This window comes from Lynx canadensis, chromosome C2, assembly GCF_007474595.2.
Source record: "Lynx canadensis isolate LIC74 chromosome C2, mLynCan4.pri.v2, whole genome shotgun sequence".
In the NCBI taxonomy this organism is placed as follows: Eukaryota; Metazoa; Chordata; class Mammalia; order Carnivora; family Felidae; genus Lynx; species Lynx canadensis.
In genome coordinates this window covers 99,694,432-99,712,451 of record NC_044311.2, presented here as the reverse complement: position 1 = coordinate 99,712,451, position 18,020 = coordinate 99,694,432, and the positions used below count along the sequence as shown (strand labels likewise).

The 18,020-nt window shown below is 36.7% G+C and overlaps 1 protein-coding gene across 2 annotated transcripts in view; it reads left to right on the top strand.

Moving 5' to 3' along the window:
• The window catches only part of LOC115524258, a 50,909-nt gene that overhangs the window by 29,508 nt on the left and 3,381 nt on the right, over window positions 1-18,020 (top strand). For both annotated transcript variants that reach the window (XM_030330652.1, XM_030330651.1), the window contains one exon: window positions 5,481-5,610. In XM_030330652.1, coding sequence (XP_030186512.1) covers window positions 5,481-5,610 — 130 coding nt within the window. The remainder of the gene's footprint in view (window positions 1-5,480; window positions 5,611-18,020) is intronic.

The window sequence follows — 18,020 nt, the reverse complement described above, 5'->3', positions numbered from 1 at the left end:
GTTATGTCTGTTGCAATTTGTTAACAAAAAGACAACTTAAAATAATGGCTACTTCTGTCTCAGAAGTTTTCATGGGTAATTGTTAAGATAGCTTTCAAGTTTTGGCAACCTAAAACTTTAAAGTTTTGTCTGGATAGTAAATTAAAATTAAATTCATTGGACATTTAGGCCATTTCCAAATCACATGGGATGCTAAAGAACTGCTTACTAAAAACAGGCTTGTGCTTTTGGCTTCTTATTACAAAAAAACTAAGGATATTTAAATCTGTCAAAAAAAACCATACTTCATGCTTAATTAATTCATAAATTTGCCACCTTAAAATTTCTGATATAACAGGGGTGCCTGGGTGGCTCAGTTGTTTAAGCATCCTATTTTGGCTCAGGTCATGATCACATGGCTCATGGGTTCGAGCCCCCTTTGGGCTCTGTGCTGACAGCTCAGAGCCTGGAGCCTGCTTCGGATTCTGTGTCTCCCTCTCTCTCTGCCCCTCTCCCGCTCACACTCTGTTTCTCTCTCTTTCTCTCTTTCTCCAAAAATAAATAAACATTAAAAAATTCTGATATAGCAGACAGTTCACAGTTAATTACTACTTAATTTTCACTGGAGACTAAAGTTTTTAAGAGTTAAAATTCTGCTAACTATAATTAAAACTGGCTGATGAAAATAAAAAAAGTAACTCTGTATGTACAAAAGTAGGAGATATATAAAAAAAAAAGATATAAAGAATGGGAATACATTTTTGGTAAAGGTAAAAAAAATAATAATTTTGTCCTAAATGAGACTGGTTGTTTGGAAAAAAATGGCTTGGGACAAAATCTAAATGCAAAGGAAAGTTATAAAAGGTTCACAAAGGGAAATCTTTGAAAAAAAATTTTATGTGTGGTTAGGACAGAGTAAGGTTAAAATAAATTGATTGTTAAAATACACCGATAAAAGATTAAAATTCTACTTTTCTCTCTATTCAAAAAACAGTTTTCTTGGATTATGGACCTGCTCTTGAGGGAAAAAAAAAAATTGTAAACATAGGTCTTTTGTCTCTTTTGTCTGCCAAAAAAAACAAAGAAAGAAAGAAAGAAGCCAAAGCTTTATGTTTTGTCCTTATCAATCAGGTCTTTGATTACTTAGTCAAAACTTCTCAATGTTAAAAAAGACAGGTTTTGCTAATAACTATATAAACCTACATATTTGCCTGTAAAATCTCTTATTGCCACCTTGATTAAATAAATAATTATAATTTATAATAATTTAAGGGGCACAGTTGGTTGAACATCTGACTTCGGCTCAGGTCATAATCTCACAGCTCGTGATTTCAAGCCCCACGTCAGGCTCTGTGCTGACAGCTCGGAGCCTGGAGCCTGCTTCGGATTCTGTGTCTCCCTCTCTCTCTGCCCCTAACCCACTCTCATTCTGTCTCCCTCTCTCTCAAAAGTAAATAAACATTTTTTAAATATTAAAATTTATAATAATTTTAATATAATATATAATATATTTTAATATAATATATAACTTGATTTAATTTTATATAATAATATTATATATATAATACATAATATAATATAATTTAGGATATGCTTCATAACTGTCTATAATTTTAACAAACTTCCCAAAATTTAAATTGTAAATAAAATATTTTTGAACAATTGGGCCTTTTTATTTAATATGTTACTTAAAAAACCCTGTCAAACAAATAGTAATAGGTTGTATTACTTAGGTAAATACTATGACTGCTCAAACATATATATAAAATTCATAAAATATTTAGATATTTTAATACAAAGTCATCACTTAATATTATGATTATCAAAATGTTATATGTTACAAAAATAACTAAATTTCTTTGTCAATTACATCATAATAAACTCTCATATCACATTATTAACCATGTCCATTTTTAAATCTCTTGTCAGTTATAATTATTGTTCTGATGCTCTTACAAAATATGTTTCATCTTCAAAAAAATTTATAAAAAAACTTTTAAGACAAATACAGGTATTTGGCATCTTTAAAATCATAAAACAAATAAATAAAAACTTTCAAAATGAAAAAAACTACATTTAAACTACTACATTAATAACATTTATAAATAAACAAAATATGATTATAATTTTTATAACTCTTGTTAAAAATATTGCTTGTTCTCTAATGTTTGCTCTTCCAAATTAAAAAAAATTATCTTAAGATATCTATGATATTATAAAACTATAATAAAATATTCATTTATATACAAATTAAAACATTTAACTTTTCTCTTTACTTAAACCTTCTAAAATTCAAAAACTCTCAATAAATGTTCTTTCTTTCCTGACAAGTACAATTGTTTACATAAATCCAATAAGAATCTGTTTTCCTTATAATAAAACACCATTAAAAATACTCATTATTTTACCAAGGCTTTAACTAAAATGTCATATTTAAAAATGATATACATAAACTCAAATATAACCAAAAAATTTAAAAAAACAAAAGTTAACTTTATAAAACATAAAGCCAATAAAGCCCCTTAAAAATCTTAGCTTAATACCTTACTTAAAAATTTGCAACAACCTTACCAGATAACTAAACAATGTCACTTCTCATTCCTTTTATCACCAAAACACACAGTCTCTATCCAAACAATTTTCTATTCCTCTCTCTCAGACAAAAATGTCATTCGTTCCTGCCAAAAATATCAACAATTCTCTCCTACCTACTTGCCCCATGGAGTAAGTCCTCGGGGCCTGACAGCCAATCAATTTTGGCAAGTGAATTTTACACACATATCATCTTTTGGTAAAACTCAATGGGTACATGTGTCTTATAGACACTTTTTCAAAATATATATGGGCTTCTGCCCAAAGAGAAAAACACACCTCACATGTTATTTCTCGTTTATTAAAATGTTTTGCAATGATGGATATACCTAAAAAGATCAAAACTAATAATACCCCAGCTTACACCTCACAACAATTACAACTCTTCTTACAACAATAAAATAAATACCATTCCACTAAAATTCCTTATAACCCACAAAATCAAGCCATCCTAAAACTTGCAAATGGCCTCCTAAAATTATTTTTATTAAAACAAAAAGGGGACAATACCACCCCTATGGCCAAATTAATATAAGCCCTATTCCCATTAAATCATTTACAATTAGGCAGAAATTTTCTCTCTGCAATGCTCATTTTCAAATGGAACAGGAACTCCCAAAACCCAAAGTATGGTATAGATGGGCCAACCTGGAAAGGTCCAATACAATTGTTAACCTGGGAGAGATGTTGTGCTGCTGTGCTTTCTCCTCAGGGCCCTTTGTGGGTACCTACTCGGTTAATAAAACCACGAGGGACTCAGGAATCCAATACTAAACTTCAAACTGATGACAATGACCCCTCCCAGCGGGATGTCAAATCCAAAGAAGAGGAAAATTGATCATTCAGCCAACTGAGACATCTCTTGAGGGATGTTAAAAAATTAACCTCACAGCCTAAAGAGGTTCTAATCAACACGGGCACGCCTGTGATGCCTGAAAATACGTTCCTATCCGTCATCTCTTGCCTAATTGCCAACTCAGCTAAAGTAATACTCCTGCTAATGTGTCTGAATTCTTTACCTGTTGCTTCTACTCACCCACACTCTACTTTTACCTGCTGGGCTCATCTTCTTAGCCCTCCTATGTTTGATTTAGTCTCTTGGGAAGATCCTGAAATTCCTATCTCATCTAATGAGTCCTCTATTACCGTAGGATACTGGGTTCCCATTAATGCTGATGATTCATCTAACTATCCAGCCCATAGGCTCCCAATAAATTGGGCTTTTTCTCACTCGGGCATCCCTCTATGTTTATTTTATAATCCTAATACTCAAAATACTAACCAAAGTCGCTGTGTCCCTCTTCACAAACAATGGTATACGAACAGCATTCTTAAAACACCAGAAGATGAATCTCAGGTAAGTACTATCAAATATCAACATTTTGTTCTCACGATAGGAAAAGGAGGAAACCTAACTGAGGGAAAACAACAACCAAAACCTCTAATGCCAGTATGTACAAGACCCTGGCTAGAGATGGGGTCCTATGATGGCTTCTCATGGGACCTCTGCTGTTCTCGTAATTTTACCCAAATATCCCTATTGAACAACACAATCCTTAAAGACTGGGGACCCCATGAACTGATGGTGATAAAAAGTAATAAAACTTGGGAAGGACATATCTGAAATTGGTCACTTCCTTTCCATTATGATACCTCTAAACCCATATGGAATCCTGGATTTGTGAGTCTGATACTTAGATACTCCACTAATGCCTATACCTCTATTAAAACTTTTTCTTGGAGGGTTGGCCTACCATTTATCCAAAGAAAATTTAGACATGGTCCCGTGACACTTATACACAGCAAATTTAACTGGTCCTATACCGGTAAAATCAATACTACTCTTATATGTACCATAAGGCCATATGTTTTCTTACTTGCATCTATAGGTCCAAATCTTAATGAGACACACACTATTTTCATAGGAAACAAAACATGGGCAACCCCCTGTTGGCTCTGCTACAAACACATCACATTTACATACAACTTTTGTCTATACAGCCAAACGAAAGGCACAGCTCAGGTTGCCAGTCTAATTAAATCAGCCCTGGCAAGGGGGTCCCCATTGCAACAGCTTGTCCCTGCATTAAAAGAAAGAATGAGAAGCCAAAAGGTTTCTAGGCATTTTCTTGGCGGCTATTTTACCCATTACAGCACTTGCAGCAACAGCAACTACAGTAGCCACCTCCTTAGCTATCTCCTTACAGACCAAACACCAAATAAATCAATATATGCAAAATACTACTTTAGATTTAGAAAAGCAAGTAAGAATTGATCAACAAATCCTTGCCCAACCTCAGGCATTAGCAGCCTAGGTGTCCAGCTAGGAGAACATCAACAGGCATTATGAACCCAATCACAACTTGTATGTGACTCAGGTTTCACAACCTACTGTATCACTCCCACTTACTACAATGAGTCCTGGAATCAAATGCATAGACCTCTTGATCAGGCATTCGACTCACCCTTGAACATCTCCATTAAAAACTTAAAAATCAGATTGCAAAACAGTTACAAGAGCTTCAATGAAAAAAGCCAATATGCCACAATTAACAGTCTCAACAATATTTCTCTTTTTTAAAAATTTTTTTAATGTTCATTTATTTTTGGCAGAGAGAGAGAGACAGAGCATGAGTGGGGGAGGGGCATAGAGAGAAGGAGACACAGAATCCGAAGCAGGCTCCAGGCTCTGAACTGTCAGCACAGAGCCCAACGCGGGGCTCAAACTCACAGACCACGAGATCATGACCTGAGCCAAAGTCAAACGCTCAACTGACTGAGCCACCCAGGCACCCCTCTCAATGATATTTCTAACTGGATCAACCCAAAAAACTGGTTCTCCTCCTTCAATCTACACTCCTGGTTTAACACTATTATAATATTACTAATCATCTTGTTTCTCGTTGCAGTTACCAACATGATGGTGTCTCTTTGCTCCCGTAACAAGTCACCCAAGGTATTCTTCACCAATACCCAGATGCTCACCACTTCTGTGACAACGCCTTTTCCTGCTAATAAAAAGATAAAAGGGGGTAGATGGTGAGTTATTTTTAGAGAGTGTATTTGTAAGTCCTGAAGGGTGAATGAGGTAATTGCTGAAACATCAGCTATGTTCTGGTCTCAAGGCTGTCGAATGAGATAGCACTATGAGGACAGAGTCCCCTGATCCCCTAAAGGATACTTTAGACACAACACCTGCTGTACCTCCCTGACATTCCTTGAAACCATAAGCACTCCCTTCATGCCTTCGTGTAGCCACCAGATGTATGTCTGGCTAATGTCTAAAGACCCTTTGTGCTCTCCTTCCTTGCTTTGATACTCTTTGATACTTCGATCTAAATAAAAACTGTGTGCCGTCTGCTGCGGCTGCTGCTGTTCTCGCTGGCAGAGACAACCTTGTATGTCTGCTCAGTCTAAGTGTCTGAGAACTGTTTCTTCAGTGCGTGGCTACCTTCACCCTTAACTAGACATATATGGAAATATGGAAGCCAGTGTTGCTCAGAATGTTTTGGAACTTCTTTGGGAGGATTGCAAGGAAAGACAGGGTGGATTCAAAAGTTTGCTTCCATCTGCTTAAGCCTGCTCTGATTTTAGCTACTTCCCTCATTTGTTCTACCTGTTCACACTTTGGGATAAGATTCCATTTCTTCTGATGTGAGCTTGAAATCATTGACTTCAAATAGATAATGATTACTATATTCTTATGTTCTCTGATGCTTATTTTCTGAAACAAAATTTCCCCATATACTTTTTGCCTCTATTTTAAAATTTAAAAACCCCAAATAGAAAGTTAGGGTTTCCTTCTTAGCCTGTGAGCTAGAAATATTAGAAATATCAAAGGAGCAACAATAATCACACATTAATAAACATAGGGATCAAAAAATAAGAATTCAAGGAGACAATAAAGGTACAGACCAAAACACTGGAGGATTTGTCCTGTCACACAAGTTTAGTTTCACTCCATTCCAGGGCCCCCTGTGTTACCCTGGACTCGGCTGGACAACTAATCAGTGCACTATTGACATAGGGTAGATCAGAAGGTTTGCTGGATAATAAACAAATTTATCACTGCCACAAGGCAAAGCATTTTATGAGTGGATAAAGAGCGTCCTTATCACTTCTGAAAATATCTTTACTTTTTGCTAAAAATGTCACAGCATCAGACTTACCAGATACCACGTTTGACAGAGATCAGTACCCTCAAAGCTGATATCCTCCCCAGAGTATGCATTTGGAGTGGTCAGCCACGGAGGAGCCACTGACAGGAAATATTGCTGAGTTTTGTTGAGTGATAAAGAAAAAAAACCAACGCCTACAATTCATTGGTTCTTGCAGAGTGCTGAAGTGACAACATAAATTTTGTAGCAACTCATTTAGAAAGTAGTATTTGGGGAAGCATAAATTACACCTGGTAAAATGCACAAATCTTTAGTGGACAGCTTGATGAATTTTTACGTGTGTATACACTCAGATGATCGCCTACAAAACCAAGGTAAGACCATTTCACTATTAAGAAGTTTCCTTCCTGTTCCTTCTCTGTCAATATCCCTTCCCCAGAGAGAAACACAGTTCTGACTTCTGTCACCACTTTGCCAGTTTTTGAACTCCATATAAATGAAATTCCACCATGTGAGGAATTCAACTCTACCTGCCATACATAAGCTTCTCAATATGGTTCTCACTGTCACCCTGAACCCGATTCTTCCCCGGGTGGCCAAGTATGGCAGCCATCTTTCATTTCAAATTGTCACAGACAGTCTGCCTTTCCTTTCATCTATCTGAGTGTCATTGTGTTGTGTCCCACCATCAAAAAAAAACTTTCAATCTTATAAAACATTGGCACTGTGGGCAAGATTGCATGGCCACAACTGCTTACTCTTGCATAGCTTCTTGGGGGTCTGCTCTTGCCTTACTAATTTATTCCAAACCACCAGGAGAACAGCTTGGGAAGGAAGTGTTGCCTGTTGGTAAGCTTGTGCTTTAACTTGCAGCTTGTTGCTGTGTCTGTTGGTGGTTTCCATGTGTCTCCTTACCCAAATCTTCTTGGTGTTGGAAGATTAAGAAATAAAGAATGTTATTTCATAATAATAAAAGAGTAAGTTCATAAAGAAGACATAACATTCCTAAAAGTTTGTGCCCTTTATAACTGACCTTCAAAACTATACCTCCTCAACAATAGAAGTTGACAGAAAATCAACAAGTACATAGAAGATTTAAACACTATCGATCAACTCGAACTCATTAACGTTTGTTGAGCACTCCAAAAACAACAGAATATGCACTATTTTCAAGTACGTACGAAATATTTATGAAGTTAGTCCTCTACTAGAGTCACATATCATGTCTCAATACATTTAAAATATCTCAACTCATACACAATATGTTCTCTGACCACAGAGAGGTGAAATTAGAAATCAATTATGGAAATATATCTGGAAAATCCTCAAATATTTGGAAACTGAATAGCACTTTTCTAAATAATCCACAGGTCAAGAAGCAATCTAAAAAAGTTTATTAAGTATTTTGAACTAAATGGAAATGAAAAGCTTCACAAAAGAAAATTCTAAGCACATACAACCCCCTTAAACCAAGCATTTCAAAAAATATTCCCAATTATACACAAGTTTTTCTAAAATAATGAAAACAGAGGGATTACATCCTATCTTAGTCAGCTCAGGGTACAATTACAAAATACCATAGATTGGATGGCTTAAGCAAGAGACATTTATTTGTCACAGTTGTAGAGGCTAGGAGGTCCAACATCAAGATGTTGGCCAATTTGGTTCTTGGTAAGATTGCCTCTTCCTGACTTGTAGACAGCTACCTTTTCACTGTGTCCTTAGTGGTAGAGAGAGAGTTCTCTCTCTTCCTTTTTTTTTTTTTTTTAATAAGAACACTATTCACATCATGGAACCATCAGAATCTCATCTAAACTCAATTACCACTCAAAACCCTGACCTCCTGATGCATCACATTGGGAGTTGAACTGAATTTCGAAAGGACACAAACATCAGTCCATAACCCTGTGCCAACTCATTCAACACCACTAGCATGACCCTGATACCACATAAAGCAAGGGAAAATATTATTAGAGAACTACAGATCAGTATCTCTCACGAACATAGATGCAAAAATTCTAAGGAAAATTGTAGTAAATAGAATCTAACAATATATATTAAGGATGATACATTTTGTCCAAGTGGGTTTTAACCAAGAATGCCAGCTGAATTTAATATTCAGAAAAAAATATTACCATGTCAAAAGCTAAAAAAGAAGAAAATTCTGATCATCTCAATTGGCACAAAAAATATTTTTACAAAATCAAACATCTATTCCTATTTAAAACTCTGAGACCCTGATGAACATGAATACAAAAATTCTCAACAAAATACTAGCCAACTGGATCCAAGAATACATTAAAATAATTATTCACCACGATCAAGTGGGATTTATACCCGGGATGCAGGGCTGGTTCAATATCCACAAATCAATGTGATACATCATGTTAATAAAAGAAAGAACCATATGATCCTCTCAATAGATGCAGAGAAAGCATTTGACAAAATACAGCATCCTTTTTTGAAAAAACCCTCAAAAAAGTAGAGTTATAAGGATTATACCTCAAGATCATAAAAGCCATGTACGAAAGACCCACCACTAATACCCCACCCTCAATGGGGAGAAACTGAAAGCTTACCCCCTAAGGCCAGGAACACAACAAGATGTCCACTCTCACACTGTGATTCAACATAGTGTTGGAAGTCTTAGCCTCAGCAATCAGACAATGGAAAGAAATAAAAGGCATCCAAATTGGCAAGGGAGAAGTCAAATTCACTCTCTGCAGATGATATGATACTCTAGGTATAAAACCCAAAAGATTCACCAAAAAACTGCCAGAATTGATCCATGAATTCAGCAAAGCCTCAGGATATAAAATTAATGCACAGATCAGTTGCATTTCTGTACCCTAATAATAAAGCAGCAGAAAGAGAAATCAAGGAATCGATTCCATTTACAATTGCACCAAAACCCATAAAATACCTAGGAACGAACCTAACCAAGGAGGCAAGATATCTACACACTGAAAACTATAGAAAATTTATGATGGAAATTGAATGACACAAAGAAATGGAAAAACATTTCATGCTCATGGTTAAGAAGAACAAATATTGTTAAAATGTTGATACTACCCAAAGCAGTCTACATATTCAATGCAATCCCTATCAAAATAACACCAGCATTTTTCACAGAGCTAGAATGCATTTTTCACGTAGCTAGAACTTCTAATGCTAGAAGATGCATTACAATGCTGTAATCATCAAGACAGTATGGTACTGGCACAAAAACAGACACTTAGATCAATGGAACAGAATAGGAAACCCAGAAATGGACCCACAAACGTATGGCCAACTAATCTTTGGCAAAGCAGGAAAGAATATCCAATGGAATAAAGACAGTCTCTTCAGCAAATGGTGTTAGGAAAACTGGACAGCAACATGCAGAAGCATGAACCTGGACCACTTCCTTACACCATACACAAAAATAAACTCAAAATGGATGAAATACCTAAACATAAGACAGGAAGCTATCCAAAATCCTAAAGCAGAAAGCAGGCAAAAAGCTCTTTGACCTCGGCCACAGCAACTTCTTACTCAACATGTCTCTGGAGGCAAGGGAAACAAAAGCAAAAATGAAGTATTGGGACCTCATCAAAATAAAAAAGTTTCTGCATAGCAAAGGAAACAATCAGCAAAACTAAAAGCAACTGACAGAATGAGAAGACATTTGCAAATGACATATCAGATAAAGGCTTAGGATCCAAAATCTATAAAGAACTTATCAAACTCAACACCCAAAACCCAAATAATCCAGTGAAGAAATGGGTAAAAGACACGAATAGACATTTTCCCACAGAAGGCATCCAGATGGCTAACAGACACATAAAAAAATGCTCAACATCACTCATCATCATGGAAATACAAAGCAAAACCATAATGAGATATCACCTCACACCTGTCAGAATGGCTAAAATCAACAATGCAGGAAACAACAGATGATGGCAAATCGGATGCGGAGAACAAGGAACACTTTTGCACTGATGGTAGGATAGAAACTGGTGCAGCCACTTGGGAAAACAGTGTGGAGATTCCTCAAAAAACTAAAAATAGAACTACCTACGACCCAGAAATTGCACTACTAGGTATTTATCCAAAGGATACAGGAGTGCTGTTTCAAAGGGGCACATGCACCCCAATGATTATAGCAGCGCTATTGACAATAGCCAAAGTGTGGAAAGAGCCCAAATGTCCATCGGTGGATGAATGGATAAAGAAGATGTGGTATATATGTACAATGGAGTATTACTCGGCAATCAAAAGAATGAAATCTTGCCATTTGCAACTGCATGGATGGAACTAGAGGGTATTATGCTAAGCGAAATTAGTCAGTCAGAGAAAGACAAATACCACATGACTTCACTCATGTGGAATTTAAGGTACAAAACAGATGAACATAAAGGAAGGGAGGCAAAAATAATATTAAAACAGGAAGAGGGACAAAACATAAGAGACTCTTAAATACAGAGAACAAACTGAGGGTTGTTGGAGGGGTTTTGGGTTGGGGGGGCGTGCGCTAAATGGACAAGGGGCATTAAGGAGGACACTTGTTGGGATGAGCACTGGGTGTTATAAGTATGTGATGAATCACTGGATTCTACTGAAATCATTATTGCACAATATGCTAAGTAACTTGGATGTAAATTTAAAAAAATAAAATAAAATAAAACTCTGAGAAAGTAGGAATAGAAGAAACATTCTTCTACCCAATAAAGAGCACCTATAAAACAAACAGAACCCAGCAGCCAACATTGTGTTCATGGTGAAAGTCAGCTTGCTTTCCCCTAAGACTAGAAGTAATACCAGGATGTCCACTTTCATTACTTCTAATGAGCCTTTCACTAAAGGGTTTAGCCAGTGCAATAAGTAAGCATGATCTTGGGTTATAATAAGAAATATATATTTGATTGCTTGCACAGAGCTCCTAAAATCCTTGTAATTTCCTGAGTGATAGAGATGAGAGGAGTGCCTTTTGTTATTCACAACAAGTCCCTTTCTTTAAAAAAATTTTTTTTAATTTATTTATTTTTGAAGAGAGAGACAGAAAGACCTAGCAGAGGAGGGGCAGAAAGAGAGTGAGAGAGAGAGAATCCTGAGCAAACTCTGCACTGTCAGCATGGAGCCCGATTTGGGGCTTAAACTCACTAACCGTGAGCTGAAACCGAGAGTTGGATGCTTAGCTGACTGGGCCACCCAGATGCCTCCATAACAAGCCCCTTTCAACCATACCTGAGTTTATACTAATGAGGTAAACTTGGCATGCCTCTGGATAGCTTTAGGATGGTGGCTGGTTTCAGGGGAAGCAACCACATCTCTACGGGTTGGCAACTTCAAGCCTATCGCACGACCTCCAGAGCCAATGATTTAATCATTATGCCCACGTAACGGAAACTATATGAAAATCCTAAACAAAAGCGTTCAGAAGGCTTCTGCTTTGGTGAATGCATCCAAAACTCTGTGGGGACAACAGAGCCCCTATGCTTGAGAGCTTTTCAGATCTGACCTATATACATCTTCATCTGGCTGTTTCTTTGTATCTTTTTAAATATTTTTTATAATAAACCAGTGTTTATTGCCATTATAGCAAATTATCAAACCTGGGGGAAGGGGTCTCATGGGAGCTCTCAATTTGTAGCCAAGTTGGACAGTAATGTGAGTAACCTGGAGACCCACCACTTGCAACTGGCATCTGAAGTAGAGGGCTGTCTTTTGGCACTGAGCCTGTATCTGTGGGGTCTGTGCTAATTCTGGATAATTAGTGTCAAAATTGAATGAAATCGTACATCACGCAGTTGGTGTGTACAGACAATTGGAGAATTGCTTGGTGTCGAAAATTTTGATGTCAGAAATTTCATTGTGAAAATTTCGATGTCAGAAATTTCATGAGTAGATAAACAGTTATTATTCAATAAGTGAAAACAAATAAAAGTCATACAGATTGGAAAGGAAGAAAGGAAGCTGTCTTAATTTACATACATCATGATCATTTCTATTGTAAATCTGACAGAATCTTCAAAAAAACTATTCAAACCACTAAGTATAATTATCTAGGTTGCAGAATATATAAGGTCAATATACAAAACTCAGTTGTATTTTAATATAATATCAAGGAACAATTAGAAATTGAAATTTGAAAAATAATACCCTTGGCGCGCCTGGGTGGCTCAGTCCGTTGAGCATCTGACTTCAGCTCAGGTCATGATCTCACGGTTCCTGAGTTTGAGCCCTGTAACAGGCTCCCTGCTGTCAGTGTGAAACCCTCTTCAGGTCCTCTGCCCCCCTCTCTCCCTGCCCCACCTCTGCTCATGTTCTCTGTCTCAAAAATAAACATAAAAAATAACAATATCCTTTACAGTAGCATCCAAAAGTATGAAATGTAGTATTTAGGGACAAGCCTCGGCAAGATGTGTAAAGCTATACACTGAAATGTATAAAATATTGCAGAGAGAAATAAAAGTAGGCCTAAATAAATGAGAGATCTACGACGCTCATGGATTGGAAGACTCATTATCGCTAAGATACTAATTCTCCTCAAACTGATATATACTTCAACATAATCCGGTTAAAATCCAGAAAGTGTTCTTTGCAGAAATTGACAAAGTCTAAAATGTATACGGAAATGCAAAGTACCTAGGATAGCCAAAACAACTTTGCAAAAGAACAGTCGTAGAGCTAATGCTAACGGATTTCAAGACTTATAAAGCTACAAACCATGTGATATTGGCACAACAATAGACACAAGGTTCAATAAACAGCATAGAGAGTCCATAAATAGACTCTTACACATGAGTGTAAATGATTTTCAACAAAGACAAAAGGTAATTTAGTGGTTTTGGGATATGCACATGAATATCAGTGTGCAAAAAAGAAAAAAAAAAAAGGAACCTAGGTCTATATCTCCACCAAATACAAAATTCCATCAAAATAGATTATAAATATAAATATATAACCTAATTCTAGAAATGTTCTATAACAAAACACTAGGAAATCTTTGTGTTAGAAAAAAAAAATTCTTAGGGGCCCCTGGGTGGCTCAATCAGTTGAGCATCTGACTTTGGCTCGGGTCATGATCTCGCTGTCCATGAGTTCAAGGCTCTGTGCTGACAGCTCAGACCCTGGAGCCTGCTCCGGATTCTGTGTCTCCCACACTCTCTGCCCCTTCCCCACTCATGCTCTTTCTCTCTCACTCTCAAAAATAAATAAATATTAAAAAATAATAAAAGGAAAAAATTCCTAGATGCAACCAAAAGCATAGTCAAGTAAAGGAATAAGTCGATAAATTATTCATCAAATAAAAAAAGTCCTCTCTTAAAAACAAACAAACAACAAACAACAACAACTACCAAAAACCATCTCTTCAAAAGACAGTGAATGTTGTAAAGAGAATGAAAGGACTTGTATTCAGAAAATAGAAAGAATTCTGAATAAAGAATGAAGAAACAAACTACTGAATTTTTTTAAATGAGAAAAGCATTTCAGCACTTACCAAAGAAAATATATGAGTGATAAATAAATTTATGATAAGACAGTCATCATTAGTCTTAGAGAGATATACATTAAAACCATAATGAGAGATTAATATAACATTGTATGTCTTTGATAACTTTGATAATAAAACTTTTATAAAACCATTAGAGAGAAATACACATCTACTGTGATGTCTAAAAAATCTGATCATACCTGGGTGCTGAGTGGCTCAGTTGGTTAAGCATCTGACTCTTGATTTTTAGCTCAGGTCTTGATCTCACTGTTTGTGAATTTGAGCCCCATTCTGGGCTCCATGCTGGCAGTGCAGAGCCTGCTTGGGATTCTCTCTCCCTCTCTCTCTGCCCTCCCATAAACTTAAAAAAAGAAAATACTGACCATACCATGAATTGACAAAAATAGGGAAAAATTGGAAATTTGGACATTGGTGGGAGGAAAGTAAAATAGTATGACCACTTAGCAAAAAGTTTGGCAAAATTACTTTAAGTTAAAAATCCACATGCTGTATTATACAGCTAAACCTTTGACAGCTTTTTACTGAGGAAAATAGAAGCACATGTCCACAAAAATACTTGCATAGGAATGTTTGCAGCTTTATTTGCAATCGCCTAAAACTGTAAACAACCCAGGTATCCATCAATAGGTAAATGGATAAACAGACTGTGGTATATTCACAAAATGAAATACTATTTAGCAATAAAAATAATGAAATTTAATGTGTGACCTTATATTAAATCATTATGTTCAGGAAAGGAAACCAGATTCCCCCCTCCACAAAAAGGAGTACATATTGTATGATCACATTTATATAAAAATCTAGAAAATGTAAATTGATATATAATGACAGAAAGCAGATCAGTGGCTCCTTGAAGGAGAACAAGAGTTTGAGGGTAGGATTACAAAGAAAAACAAGAAAATGTGGGGGTGATGGATAAGTTAATTATCTTTTTAAACAATTATTTATTTATTTATTTATTTATATTCATTTATTGTTGAAAGAGAGACAGAATGCGATCAGGGCGGGGCAGAGAGAGAGAGAGGGACACAGAATCCGAAGGCTCCAGGCTCTGAGTTGTCATCACAGAGTCAGACACGGGGCTCGAACCCACCAACCGTGAGATCATGACCTGAGCCAAAGTTGGATGCTCAGCCCACTGAGCCACGCAGGTGCCCCAAGTTCATTATCTTGACTGTGCTGATGGTTCACAAATGTAAAACTATGTCAAAATGTAACAAATTGTACCCTTGAAATATGCGCAAAATGTAACAAATAGTTATATCAATTAAACTACAATAAAACTGTCTTGGGGTGCCTGGGTGGCTCAGTCGGTTGAGCATCCGGCTTCGGCTCAGGTCATGATCTCATGGTTTGTGAGTTCGAGCCCCGTGTCGGGCTCTGTGCTGACAGCTCGGAACCTGGAGCCTGTTTTGGTTTCTGTGTCTCCCTCTCTCTCTGCTCCTCCCCTGCTCGTGCTCTGTCTTTCTCTCTCTCAAAAATAAATAAATAAACATTAAAAAAAATTTTAAAAAAACAAAGCTGTCTTTAGGTGTTTGGAAATAAAGCATAACCACTGATAGATGTAGATTACAATGGCTATCTTTTAAACTACCAAGGGAAAAGAAAGAAAAGAGGAAGAATATTAGCCAATCCAGCAAGGCAGAGTAAGAGAAAAAAATAAAACAAGGCAGGGGGAAAAACATACTAAATAAGACATATAAGACTGTAGAAATATGACCAAATATGTAAGTAACTACAACAAATGTGTATGGTTTACATTCTTGTCTTAAAAGTTAAAATTTTCAAAGAGTTAATAAAAAGCAGCCATATCTGCTTTATTAAAAAGCTGTAGTTCTTTGTAACAGGTATACCTAAAATAAAATGTCACAGAGAAGTTGAAGATACAGAGTCAATGGCATACCGGGCAAATACTAACCAGTGAAAGCTGGAAAAGATGGACTGGGCAGCCAGGGAGGTAAGTGGTTCACATTTCCCATCGATAGAGAACTCACCATTCAAACACAAGGAATGCAATGAGCTGATGGTCTCCAGCGGTTAATGGCTTCAGGATCCATTTCAGCTTTTTTTTTAATGTTTTAATTTATTTTTGAGAAAGAGAGAGACAGAGTATGAGTGGAGGAGGGTCAGATAGAGAGGGAGACATAGAATCCGAAGCAGGCCCCAGCCTCTGAGCCGCCAGCACAGAGCCTGATGCAGGTCTGGAACTCGTGAACTAGGAGATGATGACCTGAGCTGAAGTCCGATGCTCAACTGACTGAGCCACCCAGGCGCTCCTCCATTTCAACTTTTGAGTTGAGGCCATATTCTTCCCAGACAATGACTATGCATGAAGGCACATCAGGGTTTGGCCATTCCTGCTCTTTTAAGATACTTCATACAAGTCATCTTTGCTCCAGGGCTTCTCATGGGTTTGGCGAAGAATTTGGCAGTTCTGTATGTGATCTGAGGCCCTTGTATCCTGCTCCCTCTCCTTTCCTTTCACAGGTTTGATTCAGATCAGCAGCAGGGGCTAAGGCTTTGCCTCCCCTCTCCTACTTCCTGCCCCTTTCATCTTTCACAGGTATAAGCCCTCTCTCCCAATTAACCTTTACTGCTCCTAACTCCATCTCAGCCTCTGCTTCCTGGAGAGCCTGTTTTAGTTTCCATGTTTTTCTGATTCAGCGGATCTAAACTGCATTTGGGTGATCTATATAATTTTGTATTTCCTCACATGATTCTGATGTTCAACCGCATTTAGCACCCCTGTAATGGAAGACTTTAATACAATCATTTCCTGTACAATGTAATTTAGCATTATACACTATCTTGAAGTCTTTAAAGTGTCATTTACATGGCTGTTGTGACATTAGCAAGTTAAGATGTAAATACAATTTTGCTTTGCTTTGTTTTGAACCCATTTAACTGTGAGTCTCCTCCCAAGCAAGGATGGATGGAGAATTAAGAATGTCAAGGACAGGGTTATGGTGTCTGTTGTGTGCATTACTCGATAAACCTATGTGGAGAAACTTAATGGATTGTTTTTTTTTGTTATAGCAAATGGTGTCAAAATGGTTTGGTGAAAATCATGTGCCAAATGTCATTACATTAGTTTTACCTCCAAAATAAATGAAAAATATTTTAAAGATAAAGCCTAGTGTAGCCAAACTGGCTGGAGGGAGAACAGTGACAGAAGAACTGTCTTAAGTGTTTCAAATGGCATAATTGAAAAATGAATGGATTTCGTTTTAATTTCTACCATGATGAAAAAAGTTTATCCATTTATTCTGAGAGAGACAGAGAAAGAGAGAGTGTAGGTACACATGTAGGGGGCAGGACAGAGGGAAGGGGAGAGAGAATCCCAAGCAGGATCTGCGGTGACAGTGCATGAGGCTTGAGATGAGATCATGATCTGAGCAAAAGTCAAGAGTTGGACGCTTAATCGACCGAGCCAACCAGGAGCCCCTACCATGGTGAAAATGTTTAATGTTTTTCCTGCCATGGAGAAGCAGACTGATTTTTTTCATAAATTTTCAAAATTAAAATTTTTTTGAAAATATTATAAACAATGTACACATGATGAATACTGTATTCCACCTAAATAATAGGGCAAGGTCATGTCATCCATTAGCTATCCTCTTATCACATGCACCATATTTTATGGATACCCAAATTCTTCATAATGCATATTTAGCTGCTTATGTAGTCAATGAAAATCTGTTACTTGCTCAATACCTCACAATAAATTGTATACCATAAAAATACACATTTTCAATTTATCACATCTGCAAAAATGTTAGGTATTAGTTACCAATATCTCTATAGCCATAGAATGCATTCAGAATACTAATTGC